The sequence below is a fragment of the Microtus ochrogaster genome (assembly GCF_000317375.1).
Source record: "Microtus ochrogaster isolate Prairie Vole_2 chromosome 6 unlocalized genomic scaffold, MicOch1.0 chr6_random_2, whole genome shotgun sequence".
NCBI lineage: Eukaryota > Metazoa > Chordata > Mammalia > Rodentia > Cricetidae > Microtus > Microtus ochrogaster.
The window spans coordinates 12,920,893-12,935,905 of NW_004949095.1; the positions used below are offsets into that span (position 1 = coordinate 12,920,893).

The 15,013-nt window shown below is 40.1% G+C and overlaps 1 protein-coding gene across 1 annotated transcript; it reads right to left on the minus strand.

Annotated features, from left to right (window-relative positions):
- Positions 1-293: 293 nt before the first annotated feature.
- Positions 294-13,839, minus strand: Mettl11b (methyltransferase like 11B). Its single transcript, XM_005363984.2, has 4 exons — positions 13,686-13,839; positions 6,411-6,586; positions 1,298-1,547; positions 294-565 (listed from the first exon to the last, which is right to left on the minus strand). Exons 1-4 carry the CDS (start codon positions 13,837-13,839, stop codon positions 294-296), a joined length of 852 nt encoding a protein of 283 aa, XP_005364041.1.
- Between the last annotated feature and the right edge of the window lie 1,174 nt (positions 13,840-15,013).

A 15,013-nucleotide genomic window follows, 5' to 3' on the forward strand; every position in this document is an offset into this window, starting at 1 on the left:
GAGTGCTGTTTCTTTTTCAGGTCTTCATACACGCTTGCGCAGTTCAGGTGTAAGCAGGAAGTTCCTTAAAGCTCTTTCTTGGTGTTTTATTCCATCTCTCAGAAAATGTGCACACATCATAACGTGTGCATCATATTAGCAAAAGTTTGTACATACTACATCGTCAATCATTCTAGACACGCACCGTGTCCCTTCTTTCCATCTCTGTCTGCACCACAAGGGGCACCTCGAGATAGACCCAGTCCTGAAGCAAAGCCCCACCGTCTGGTCTGGCTGTTCATTCCCACTGCCGATCAGGACCGTCTATCACTATGCAGGGCAAACATCCACACCGGAACGCACTGCTCAGGAAAGCCCTCTTGCTTCTCCTGGCCCAGAACCACCAGCCCACTCTTCCTGATGAGGCTTCGGAGGATGTCCATGTCCCGAGTCACACTGCTGTCAGACAGGTCGAAGATACAGCCCTCCCGGGCTACATTGTCTTTCAGGATGATAACACCATTTTCTTTCAGGCCATCTCGGCAGCGGGAAAGAAATGCAAGGAGGTCCTTATCAGTCAGGTATCCTGCAAGTGGGGCCAGATTGGTAGAAAAAGATAAGATGAAACGTGGGCAGGAGGGAGGTGCGTCGGAATAAAAGCAAAGCTAAGAGTCAAGAGACTGTCACCTGTACACACACACAAATTATTTAATAGCTTGAATTATTTTAGTTACAAGAGACTTTGAAACGTAGGTAAAAATAAAAAGAAACAAATCCTCTTTTAGAGGTTTTAATTCCTTGTCTTTATATCATGCTGCATGGACCATGTACCTGATAGGCGCAAGACACTACTGTCACTACTGTCCCTCCCAGGAGCCATTGCATGTCCTTATACAACATAATCACTTTTTGTGGCGTGTGTGTGTGTGTGTGTGTGTGTGTGTGTGTTACCACAATAAAATTCATTGCTGTTTCATTTCCTAAGGATTTAGGTCTCAGAATGTTTAGTTCTGTCAGTAAATAATGAGGATTAACCATTTATGGGCCCACATTTTAAGTACTTTCAACTATTTACATTTCTGCAAAGATGCTGGTTGCTCCCAAGCGCTTGTTCTAACCCTAGGAGTAGGAACTGCCAGGCTTGTACAGCAGTTTTAGAGAAATTTAAGGAACCAGAGTTGTCAGGAGATCACATGACAGCTAGAGCTAACGAAAGCGGTGTGGGCACCTCCAGCTCCATCTCCCCCTTGTGTCCCAAGTGTCATCTTTCCTAGCTGGGAGATGGTGAAGGGCAAAAGTTCTGCCCTGCAAGACTGACCTGAGACCCACTGAATCCAGATGACGTCATATCTTGCTAAGTGAGGCGTGAATTCCTGCAGGCTGTAGCAGTGGTAACTTTCCACTTTGTCCTCGTTGACCTGCAAGTAGCTCTGGGCTTCCAGGAGGAAGGACTCCATCATGTCCACCAGTTCAACGCTGCTGAAAACAGGCAACAGGACGTGCTTGCTGACCCTGCCTATTCCAGAGCCGCAGTCCAAGGCACAGCCAGTGCCCGCTCTCCCTGGCCCCTGCGGAAAGATACCTTGTGGGCCACTTCAGTATAGAGACTCACCTCGAGTCTCGGGCATTGCAATTACTTCTTCAAATCAAGTCGCTTTGGCTCAATTTTGAACTCTAAAATGTTTCATTTATGTGTATGATTTGATGTGTTAGTACAAATGCACATAGATAACTATCTATTATCATATCAATATATAGAACATTTCATTTTTTTCCAAAAAGGGTAACTCTTTTTTTGCCAAATTTAACTCTTTTAAAAGAATTTCAAACTATCCTTTTAGGTTCCAGCACAGGCTAAGTCTCTCCAAGAAATGAGCCATGGACAGCTCTATAAAGACATAGCTTTGATGATCATGGCAGCAAAATGGACACATACAATAGGTTATTACTTTGAAAAAAATGGGAAGGTGGGGTGGAGCCTATGCAGGAATTTTCATGAATTTCAAAATTGCTCTAAACATTCACTTCTTGGAAACATTCAGATTCATATTGGGATGAATGAAATTTTAGTTCCTCTAAGCTGGGTTTAGAAGTGCTCAGAAGCATCTACTCCTTTCCTATGAGTGGTGACGTTTGAGGCCTGAGCCGAGGAATAGCCATGGTCCCACTGTCTGTCTCAACCAAGAGTGCATTGTAAATATGGGTCAGGCAACACACAAACACTCATCTGGGTCAGACTCTTTGTCTCCTTTAATGCTGATACACACACACACACACACACACAGAGAGAGAGACACACAATCAGAAACTACAAGTTCACAGAAAGAAAAAAGCTTTAAGTAAGGCTATACATTAACTAGGAAGGGGAAAGGGGAGGTGGAGCCTATTGAGAAATTAGCTAATATAAACATTCTCAAACTTGCTTCTATACAATTAAAGAAAGGCTTTGGAGTTATGAAGAAAGACTCAGCTGGTCTAAATTATTTAGTTGTGATTGGGACAGTAATAGGTTCATGCTAGAAATTACAGTAATAGGATACTTGGAGTTACCAATCAAGATCTTACGGCAAGAGCCTCCTCTTGATTTCTCAGGAACTAAGGATGAAAACTGCAGTTGGCTAAGGATCAAAGGTAAACATGAGCAGGAGGAAACATCAAAACATTTGCCTTTCAGTCCATCCAAAAGGCTTTCCTTATGCGAGAAAGGTACAAGTACAAAAAAAAGCAGAAAGGAGACAATGATAATTTTTTTTTTCAAATACAGTAAGGGCCATAATAAATGACTATTTATGTGTCACATGCTCTTATATTCACAATAATTACAATAACCAAAGAAACTTTCCTAAGATTATGATGTTAGGGTTGGAGAGATGGCTCAGTGGTTAAGAGCACTAGTTGCTCTTCCAGAGGTCCTTAGTTTAATTTTCAGCAACCACATGGTGGCTCAGAACCATCTAAAATGAGATCTGATGCCCTCTTTTGGCATGCAGATGTACAGGAAGGTGACAGACACACACACACATATATAGCACATGCACACACACATATGTGTGTATGTATTTTAAGATGATGATTCCCATTTTGGAGAAGAGAAAACTCCAGTTTTTGGTGTTGTACAGTTAATGGGAGAACTAGAATTTGAGCAAGACCCTTCTGAGCCAAACCCAGTCTACATTAGGAATGACACCTACAGCAAACAGACTAAGGCAAAGAGGGGAAATGTCCCAATTAGAACTCCCTGGAACTATGATTCTCAACCTTCCTTAATGCTGCAACACTTTAATACAGTTCCTCATGTTGTGGTGAACTCCAACCAAGAAATCATTTTGTTGCTACTTCATAACTGTAATTTTGTTACTGTTATGAATCATAATGTACATGTCTGATGTGCAGGATAGCTGATATGTGACCCCCACGAAAGGGTCATGACCCTCTGGTGAGAACCACTGCCGTGGAAGATTCTCAACCTCGCCGATGATGACTTATCAATTCAGGTGTCTGATGTTTGGCTACAGCTATCCCTGAAACTGTTTTTAAACAGACACAAATATTCCTTTTACTCCGGTGCTGTGACCCTCCAGCCTCTCTGACCATCCCCTAGTTGCTCTGTTGTGCTTCATCTAAAGTGGTTGGCTCTGCCTCCCCTGTCCTGGCAGCGCTGGTCATTTTCTGTCTGTCACTCACAGGCAGCACCTCTGAGAAGGGATATTTAAAGGGTGCCCTCAGAAGCTGCTCTCTCCTCTTGGACATGATGTCTGGTGAAGCTGTGACCGGATTGAAATCGGATGCCCTTGATAAATGTGAATATGGTCTCGCACAATGTGCGATTTCAAAACAAGATGGTTTTTATTTCATTTTCATTTGTTGTCTTACTTTCTTGTCTACGGAGTCATTACAAATTAGTAAAAACACTCTCAATTATGCTTTTTGGTCTTATTATGCCTAATTGTTTTATTTTGGATAACATTATCTTAAACCCATTCAGTCAAGTTGAAAACTCAAATCTAAGTGTTTCGTGGTCCTGTATAAAAGCCGTGAAATGCAAATCAAATCTCATCATTTTAGTCATCCAATCTTTGACAAATAGCCAAGAAACAAATCCATCAAATACCAAATTCTACACCTTTACCCTATCGGTAAACTTTACGCTCTACATTTGTGGATTGTCTAAAGCAAATACATTTGCAACTAGAGTAAACAGCTTTTCCCACTGTCCCCTGTCACTGAGCGTTGAAAGAAAGGCAAAGCTTTAAATTAAACAGCCTGCCTTTTCCCAGTTGACACAAGAATAAATCATGTCAGATACTCATATCCCCTAAGTCCTTGTTTCTTGACCTAGATACTAATTTAGCAGATTATTGAGGTCAAAGCACTAAAATATCACTCGTTTAAGCAGACTGTTTGTTCTTAGTTCAAGGTCACAGCTTTACAATGAGCCTTGTCTACTAAGAAGGACTCTTGTGTTTGTTTGAAAGGAGCAGTCTGCCTCTTTTCCAACATAAATATGCAAGCATACAGTGTTTCCTTTCCCAGGTCCCTGGGCGTGCCTCTGGGCTCTGTCTGACCAGAATCCCTGTGGTCAGCTTGGCATTCCTCATAGAGTGACAAGACAGCTGGATTACTAGCTAAGCTTCTGAAATGCCTTGGGATCAAAGTCGGCCTCACCATGAGGCAAGCAGGAGGGACTGCTTAGGCCAGGAAAGAGAAAAGAGTTGAGGTCTATAGTCTGTGGGGGGAAGAAAATAGGGAGTTCTCTGCTTCATGAAACAAATGGAAAAAAAAATAAGTTGTGGTTGAGAGCAAGGAATTTGGTGTAAAACTAACCTGACTGGACTGACGTCTCAGTGTGTGCTATCTTAAGGATTTATTTCATCCCTTTAAACCTCAATTTCCACAACTACAAAGGAAGAACTGACAACAGTTTTACTCTTAAGGATTCTAAAGAGTAAAGAGATGGTGTTCCTAAAAGACCCAGCAAAATAACTGACCTAAGCTTTGGTCAGCCTGCAATGAACTCTGTAGATAAGGCTAATCTCGAGAGCAGCCTGCCTCTCCCTCTGTTTCCTAGATGCTGGGATTGAAGGTATATGCCACCATGCCCAGCTGAATTATAAATATGTGTGTATATATATATGTATATATATACATATATATATATATGTATATATTAGCAAGCATACCATGAAATCAGTCATCAACACTTGTATTACAGATTATTCTGACATGTAAACATCCATGGTCATAAACCCTACACTTTTCAAAGCTTTGTGGCTGCGACTTACATCAGATAGACATTGAGCCCAACAGCTATCTCATCCTGAAAACATGTCTCTACTGCCAGACTCGTTACTCAGATATTGGGTGCCACAGAAGGACTTAGAATGAATAGAACTTCACGTCAACACCAATATGGTCTTCACACTATCTTGAGCAGGTTGACAGTTTTACCCTAAAACTAAATATTTATGTTTCCTTTATCAAAATAAAACACTACCCACATTTTAATCAAATTACATTTTATTAACCTGCAACAAATTTGGTTTGTAACTAGGAGTTTTTTCTTCAATAAGGCCAATGGCAGTTTTATTGTGTGAGTTAAAATGGCCTAAAAACTAAATAATGTTGCATGCTATGTGTTGAGTATATGATAAGACACCATGGTGCTATTACTAATAGCCACACATTAGATTTGTTTTATGCTCATTTTGTTGACTAAAGCAAGAGCCCAACATTTCTAGTCTTCTTTGATTTTCACTTTCTTCCACCAAACTGATTCTGTTGTTAGGTCCCTGGCCATGGATGAGAAAACTGAAGCTAAATACATGGAAATATCATGCTCAGAGAAAGGAATTTGTACATTAGGTTGAAGAACCATGATGCTTTAAAAAGCTTAGAATTTTGGCTCTGGTGTCCTATTGTCTTGTATGACCTTGAAATTTCGTCCGCAAAAAGAAAGAAGCTTAACGAAATCCAGAGTTACAAAAGAATCTCATCTGATCAGGTAATAAGCTGGACTATGTATAACAATCATAAAGGGATTCTATCATCTTTGCTTTTAAACTGTTCATAGGCACACATTTCTTATAGTTTAGAGACTTCGTAAGTCAATCTGAAGTGCCATGAAGCATGAGTTCTCAGCCGTCTCCTAGGTGTCCGTTGTTTACCTCTGATTCTCTGAAGCAGATATCTCTCTCTGTCATGTAATGCAGTCATGTCTGTGCTACTAGTTCACCTTCCCCGAAGCATGCAAGACTAGCTGCTGCTACAGTGGTGATGAGCCAAGTAGGATAAGCCAAGGGCTCGCTGAACTCCATTTCTCTGAATATCTTAACAGGCTTTCTGGCTGACCACTCAGCTGAGTCACATGGCTTAACAACACAGAAACACGTGAGCTCAGTTTGCAAGGATCAAGAATCAGTCAAAAAACTCACCCCAACAAATTTCCTAAGAAATTCACGAGAGGCCTGGATATCTGGGTTGGATAGTTCAATAAAATTTCCCATCATGCCTTCTTCTGTGGCCGGTACCTCTTGGTAGAAAAGTTTGGCTCTGGCATAGAACTGCATCTCACCATCAATGACTTGGCTTGTTAAAGCATACAGTTTTACTGCAAAGAAAATATTATCAAGAGTTATTTAAATATATAGGATGTAATGAGCTCATTTTTAAACAATGTAATGGTTTTCTCAAAATTCCATGAATTTGTGCTGTAGATGAAAGGGCACTGATTTGATTTGATTTGATTTTGGACAAGGTCTTACTTATAGCTATGCCTGTCCTAGAACTTGCTCTGTAGACCAAGCTGGGCACAAAGTCACAGAGATCTGCCTGCTTCTCCCTCCCTAATGCTGGGATTAAAGACTTGCACTGCCATGCCCAGCATGGACAATGGTTTTAAATCAGAAAATCTGGGTTTGAGTTCTATCCCAGAGGCTTGCATGCTATATAACATTGAGAAAACCATTTAAACCCTATTTGAATTTTAGATAAACAATAATGTATTAGTATAAGTATGCCTAAAATATCGCACTCTACTTGAGACATACCTATAAACAAAAACTACTTGTTGGTAAGGTCAGATTCAGTATAACTTGAATCTTTTACAAAGCATGGAGCTGAAGTTGAGCAAACAAATTTCACCAGAACAATTGGAAGTAATTGAAGCAAAATTTAATACTCATTTAATTGTGAGGATTTTTATTTCCTATGGGTTCATTTTCAGGAGTTTCTTAAAGCTGTATTTCAACCGAGCAAGGGTTAAAATCAAGAGCTGATGTGTACAGGAGGATGATGCCACTTAGCTGGGAATCCAGTAAAAAGAAGTCTACAAATGACAACTATGTATCAGATCTGGGATAAAACTGTTCAGACTGCAAAGAAATCATAGGCTGGAATTCGGCCAAAGTAGCCAAGAATCTAGGATACATTGGTAAAATTCCAAAAAAGACACATTTTCGTTCATAGCAATCAGAGCTAAAATATAGTTAAAAGCTCTAGATAAAATATACAATGGCTCAAACTTACTATTATCATGAGATGAAAACCAAAATACGTCATAATTTTAAGTAGGAGTCAAAAGAAAAATAGTATTTAGCCTTAACTAGGAACATTTACCTTTCTTTAGGTAACTCCTATGATTGTGACATTAAAGCGGGGTGCTGCTTGATTCTAAAATCAATAACTACATAATTCCAAAATCGTATTCTAAAAGTTAAAGGTACAATAAAAAGCATGTGACTAGAACTGTGCTCCTAAAACAGAATTAAGTCAAGATTTTCCATCTTGAAGACACTGAAACTAATGTTTGGGTCACAAATGACCAGGGGTTTCTGAAAGAGTTACAGGAGTCAGTTTCCAAACAGATTATTTCCTGGAAGTCAATATAGTATTATACACAGTCTCCTCAATGTATAATAACTATTATATGTGCATGTTAGTTTTAAAGTGCAAATATTTTCAAGCTGCTTATGTATAGACTCTTTGGGCAATTTGTGAGATAATATGAACAGAAAGTAAGGCCCTCATGATCCAAAGCAATAGTGACCGCCGTTGACCTACCTCATCTCTTCCCTACTTTTCTACTTAAAGTCAACTGTACTTAAATCGCTTTGCAAATAAATCAACAAATATTTATAAATTCAACAGAGATAGGAAATTCAGTAACCACCCTCCCAACATTATGATGGTTCCAAATTCTTCTGCAGTCTTCAAAACATCAAACTAGAAAAGCACAATTCAGAGTCTTCTCAGGACTGAATGTTCTTCTGGGATTGTGGATTAACCACAGCTCAGTGGCTCAATCTCTCTCTCTCTCTCTCTCTCTCTCTCTCTCTCTCTCTCTCTCTCTCTCTCTCTCACACACACACACACACACACACACACACACACCACTAAAGAGAAATTTGATACAACACATTTATGGAAATCAGAAGACAGCTTTTACAAGAATCAGTTCTCTCCTTCCAAAACATGGGTCCCAGAAATCAAACTCAGGTCCTTGGGTTTGGCAACTATTATCTTTACTCACCTGCATAGCCATCTCAATGACACCCCCACCCAAAGTTCCTGATGCAGGTAAAGCAACAAATTAGCCACAGTCATCATCAACTGCTTAAGTCAGCAAGTTAGTAGAGTATAATAAATGCCTTAATCTAGGAATGGGCATGGTTCGTTGCATCAGCAACATTTTGGTCTCAAGTCAATGCAGAGCTCAGCAGGTTTCAGCTTCACTGGGAGGGCTTTTATGGTTAGGGGCTTGAGTTCTCATTTTCACCTAACTGACAGATGTATTTCTCTAAGAAAGATATACGAGGTGTCATGGCCAATCCCAGGTTCTGCTTTCTTGATGGCTCCTGCATAGTTCGTGTTGGCTTAAATAAGGCAGCTAGTCACTAGCCCACATCTTTTTACAGTGGAAATGCATGTAGTGGTATTTTGTCACAGAATTGCAATGTCTCTGTAAATTTTGAGATAGTTTGCAACCAAAAATAAGACCAAAAAAATGAACTTATTTCCTGACCTATATTACCTTTAATTGATCAAATCTATATACATGCAACGAACCTATCTCATTGATGATGTAAGATAAATGTTATATGTGTGTGTGTGTGTGTGTGTGTGTGTGTGTGTGTCTATAGAAGGAAGAAGAAAGAAGTAAGAAAGTTAAGAGACAAGTAAGTGTTAAATTATCCAGATCAAATGACACAACTGAGATTTGATCCCGGTTCTATGCAAACCCAACACCCATAGCCTCTTCATCATACACTTTGACTCAAAATTGCATCAGATAAGTTTTTTAAAAAGGAAAGAAATTATCTTTTCTTACTCTTTTAAAAAATGCCCTTGTAGCATTTGCACTACAAAAGTAACAAGTATCCTAAACTTTTAGATACAATATTTTTATTAATTCAAGAATTCTATACACTGTATTTTGATAATTTTTTCAGGTTGCACACTGAAGTGTGTGGCAATGCTGAAGTCAATTACAGTTAGGAGCTGTATGGTGAGTTTGTTGTGGAAGTTCTAACTGTTTTCGTGAAAATGTTTTTAGTAATTCTCATTTTTAACTGTACAATGAATAGGTTACCACTGCTCTTGACTTCCTCTCAAAGACTGATCTTCTAGGAGGGTCAATGACAGAAGAGGAATAGTAACTACTGAGTACTTAAGTGCCTGGGATTGTCGTAGGCATTTCATAGGCAATAATAGAAGAGGAATAGTACCTACTAAGTATTTACGTGCCTGGCATTGTAGTGGGCATTTCATAGTACTTCTTTTTAACCCCTTAAGCTTGGTTCTCAATATTTTAAAAGACTGGAGTTAGAGTGCACTTCCCAAGCGAATGCAGGGAGAAGAGGATTGAGTATAGTTTCACTTAGCAAAAGACTATGAGAGGAGGCCACAAGACAAGTTCATTTGAACAATGTTTTTGTTCTTCTAACAAATCGCCCAAAACCATTTTTACGTAACAATGTCCAGGAGCCATAGAATCCAAGTAAAACAACTGACAGATAGTCACTGATCTCCATTTATTGGAAAAGGTGTTATTTTACAGGGTCCTTTAAGAACTGACAGACTAAAGACTTACACTGACATCTTTTTCTATATTAGTTCCCATTTGTTCATAAACAACCACCTCTAGAAAACATTTGAACCCAAATCTCCAAATGAACCCATGTCACTGAATTCTATGAACTTACTCAGTGACCCACCCACCTCGATCCCCAAAGGTTCAGTTCTCTTCACAGGCCATGTTTTCTTTTGCTGTCAAACTGGAAATTACATGTGGAAAATGTGCATTGTTGCCTACTTTATCTGAGTGTCCATTCCCATTGGTAGGTAGGATATGTAACAGTTCTAAAGTAGCCTGGGATACGGATACCTGGGCTGGAATCCTGCCCTGCCACACACCACTGTTAAACCATTGACAGAACCTTCTAGTTCCTCTGTGCCTAGTTTCAAAATATAAGATATGGGGAATAAGAATGTGCCCAATAGGATGTTAGGACAATGAGCCGAGATTTAAAAAAAAAAAATGTAAAACACTAAAAGTTGTGAGCTTGTTTCCCCTCTCCTGAAAAATCTCCTAAGGCAAACAGCAGTGCTTCATCTACCATTGCACACTTCAGTCCTCTGGGTCTCAGCGCTTGTATGCATCTTCGGAGCTGGTCAGGGATGTTTGAGGAAAGTTCTCCATCATGGATCTTACCACAGACTGAACTGGAATAAAACTGGGCATCTTACACAGATGGCTGGGGATGGGGAAAGAAACGAGGGAATCAAAGACTGGTTTACCCTGGTGCCTTCCATAATTACCCCTAAACAACCAGCCCTCTGTGCAGACCCTACAGGCAGGATTCCCTAACATTTTAAAAAGAGAGGCTTTATTTTCATTTTTATGAAGTCTCAAAGGCATCAAGAACAAGGGAAGCCAAACACTAAAACATTTCTGTGGGGCTGGGGAGGCAGCGTCTCTGCTGGCTGTTTTATTTCAAACCTAAAAGGAATAATATCCGCTACAGCCTGAAAACTCATACATATTAAGTTTATCGTCTTTGGTAATTCCTGCTCTAAAAAACTTTAAATAGTGACTTTAAAGAAGCCTGGCACAGAGGAAGTAAAGGAAAATCTAACACCTACTGTAAACTGATTTTTTTTTACATGTATACTGCTTGTAGTTCTTCTAGGTCCTTGTTACAGTTTTGAGGAAACTGATGCTCATAGTAATCTTGCAAGATGATTACTACTCTTTTTGTGTAATATAAGACCATAATACTTATTCAAATGTTATTCCATAACTGTTTCTTGCACTGAATATGACCATCTTGATCAGAAAATAAGTGTATGAAATCATCATCTCTAAGCAGCAATTTTTTTCACAGAAGTACTTTATGACTATATATATATATATATATACATATATATATATACTCATATCACCCATTATCTTATATTTCTGGCCAATGAACTCTAAAAGAATTATAATATATGTCATTCTGGGTTAAAGTACCTGAAGCTACTAAATGGGCCTTTTAGCAACCGGTGTTATCTGACTGATGAAGACTGTATCATCCTGGATCCCTTTATGCCTATGAGGAATATAGCTGACCTCATCATAATAAATATTGTATGTCAAAAAAATGACAACAAAGGTAGATGCATGGGTGCAGCCAACAGTATTTCAGAATTCATTTGTTACTGCAGCAGAGCCTAACCCATTCCAGCTGATATTATTCTTAGTTACTGTTGTTATGCAGGTTTGTGGATTCTCGGGGAAAACTAGTACCCAGGCTGATTTCTCAGGATAGAGAAAGTAAAGAGTGTTCTTTTATGGAAAGTTAAGTAATGATAAGTCCAACTTTGGCCTGGAGAAGACTGACTTTATTCCAGTTGCACTCACTAAAGGAACCCTCCAAGTCTCTCAGAAGCCCTTGGTGAGGAGAGAGCAAAGACTGGAAACAGGACCTCTGCTCTGAACCAAAGCAGAAAAGTTGTACCTTCCCCTTCATTTTACTTTAGGCTTCCATGGACTATTTTGTTAAAAACATCAATTTTTGCAAATGATTCATCAACTATTCACACACTCATAAAGGAGAAGATGGATAAAATAAAACACCATAAAATCAGAATGATGGCATTAGAGTAAGAAATGACCAAGTATAACTGTAGGCTACGTGTTTCAAACGAATTGTCATCTGATTTCGATCCAAGATTGTTTTATCCCTAGCTGATTTACAGCTACGTTCAGAAATGAGTCCCTTTTCTGTCTGGCTACCACTTTAAAGGCTGTCGGTCATCTGCCCACTAGTGACTTCCTCTCAGTTGTCATCACTGGTAGCTTCCTCTAGTCTAAATCACACAGTGTTCCTGAAGATTCGTACTGAGCACTAGAGCAAAGACTGTCCCCCCAGCAGGCAGTGATTTGCCTGTCTGGAGCCACCAGGGCATTATAACCCTCCCACAGATCACCCCAGTTTTTTTCTTAGGGTAAAGGAGATGCATATGCTTTACTGGGAAATCCTTCAACTTGCTTTGGCTACACTCTAAATTAACCAACACATCTCTGAACCTTCTTTCTTTCACTTAAAAACTAAAATTGTCTGGAAGAAGTAGGAAACTGGAAGGGTAATAGTGATATTTAACTGTTGTGTAACTATCAGCATCAAAATTTTAGAAGAGAAACATTTCCATATAAAGCTGTATAGACATAAGATGAAAGTATCTGTGGGGCTCGAATTAAAGAAACCTCAGAAGTAAGTGTATGAAATGAGACTTTGATAGCTGCTAACATCCAGTTTCTTGAATGAAACACTAAGAACTATGTCGTTCTTTCCACAGCAGGAAACGGGGCCCAGTTCAAGTGCACAATGGGGCTTTCAGACAACCTTAAGCAAACAGACCAAGGCTGAGAAACAGCCTTCTTGTTTTCACTTGGAGAAAATACAAATCGAAGAGACAGGAAGGGGCACTTCACTCTTCAATCAGAAGTCGTTTCCTCTTCAGTGCTAGTTAGAGTGTCCCGAAGTTTGTTACCTCTACACGGGTTAAATCAATGCTGAAAGCTTAAATGATAAGCTTCTATTGCTCTCTTGTCCCACTTCCCTGAAACTATTGGGGGGGGGGGATGAAGGCAGACTATTACCCTCGATTTCTGAAGTTCCCTTATGATACTTGTGACTTAGGGAAGTTAGGGAGGCCAGAACAGATAGTACACACACACACACACACACACACACACACACACACACACACCACACACCCCCCTTCCAGAAACATTCATGTCCCAAGCATACTTTGTTCCCTTCTTATGCAATCTCTGTTTTCAATTTTTGCTTAACATACTATTAACCTAATGTTCTTAACGATGAGCTACCTAATTTTCCGACTTGAGCAGTTAGGAAACACACCAGTGACAACCCAAGAACTGAGTTTCTCTAAGCCTCACCCAGCTGACATCTAGAGCAGCTAGTCACTATGCCTGAGGGGGCGTGAAAACCCTAAAATAAAGCTCAAGCTTGCCAGGCAGCGCTTGATCTTCCCTCTCCATAAAAGAAAGTTATTGCATGCATCTCACCCGCTGACACTGGTCTGGATTCTCCATGGCTGGAAAGTCCCCTTGCTCTAACCTCTCTCCTAGGCACCCCATAACCTTATACAACCCATGCAGTCCCTTCTTCTCCCTCGTCTAGCAGCTCTGACTCACTTACCCAGGGGAATTTTTTCCAGCAGGTAGAGATAGCTCTGAAAGAAGTCATTGCGAATGGCCTTGTGAAGGATAAAGGACATGCTATGTCGACAGAGTTCATCATCGGTCTTCTGCCAGCGGGATCTAAAGGCAAAATGGGCTCCCAGGTGGGCCATTGGGAAGGGGGCTGATAATTATTCCTGCAGAGAAAGGAAGCTTGTCTGGCTGTTCCTTTGAATTACTCTTCTCTTCCTCAAAGAACTTGAGACTGTCATTTTAAACCAGTCCCAGGTCCATCTATATCAGGACAGGCTGTCATGGGTTGTAGGGGGAGGGATAGCAGACATGGGGAGGTCAGGCTCTTGGCACATCCACCCACCGTCTGATTGCTTGCGCGACACTACTCCAAGCCAGCAGGTGCTAAAAGTAAAGATGGAAACAGGCTGAGTGAGATCCTGCTTCATCCCGGGAAGAGCACGCTTCCCTCCTTTATAGACTGCTTCAAACAGGCTCAAGCACTGCCTGCTAACACCCTGAATACTTGCTTTAATTTGGTTCTGCAATTGGACTAGCCTAATTTCCATTTCAAAGAGTTGTGAATATTTTGCAGGAGATCCTATTCCCTGATTTCCATTGCTCCTGGAACACTGAGTCCTCAAATTACAAGGACCCTTCAAAGTCATCTTAGCCACTCACATTCCTTTCATCAGTACAGTTTTTTCCCCAAATCATTTTATAGAGGTGGATATGTGTTTCCAGTGTTTAAGGATCTTCCAAAGGGGCAATTATTTGAAAGCCCGTTTTGAAATTGAATACCCTTCTCTATCAGCAAACTCCTCCACTTAACTCATTCTGAGCAAGCCTATTCATGCAAATGTGTTTGTTCCTTTCTGTTTACTACGAATATGATTTTCGTTTTAAGTACATTTCTGTTATGTTCTACCTTTTGATTTTCTCTCCAACTCATTTCTCTGCCTTCTGCATGATACTATATGTTCTAGAGGCCAACCTATGCTGACTATAGCAGCAGACTCCATTACCCTCTGATTCAGCCAGCAGAGAGAGCTGAAGGAAACAGTAATGATGAAGTCAAGGTATTTATTCTATCCCCTGGCACCAGCATGTCCCTGGAGATACCACAAGATCACTAAATGCTTTTTAAAAAAATCTGTCTTCTCATTTAAATATCCTCTCCTAATCCTCATCATCTCTCCTTTGATTTATTGCTTGATACCTAGGGACACCGGTGTGTCAGGCTAGTGCAAGCCCTACTCCTTGCAATTTCACCTTTATTTTTATAAATAGTCCCCTTCAAAATCAGCTGAGTCCAACTTGTGACTGGCACCTGTT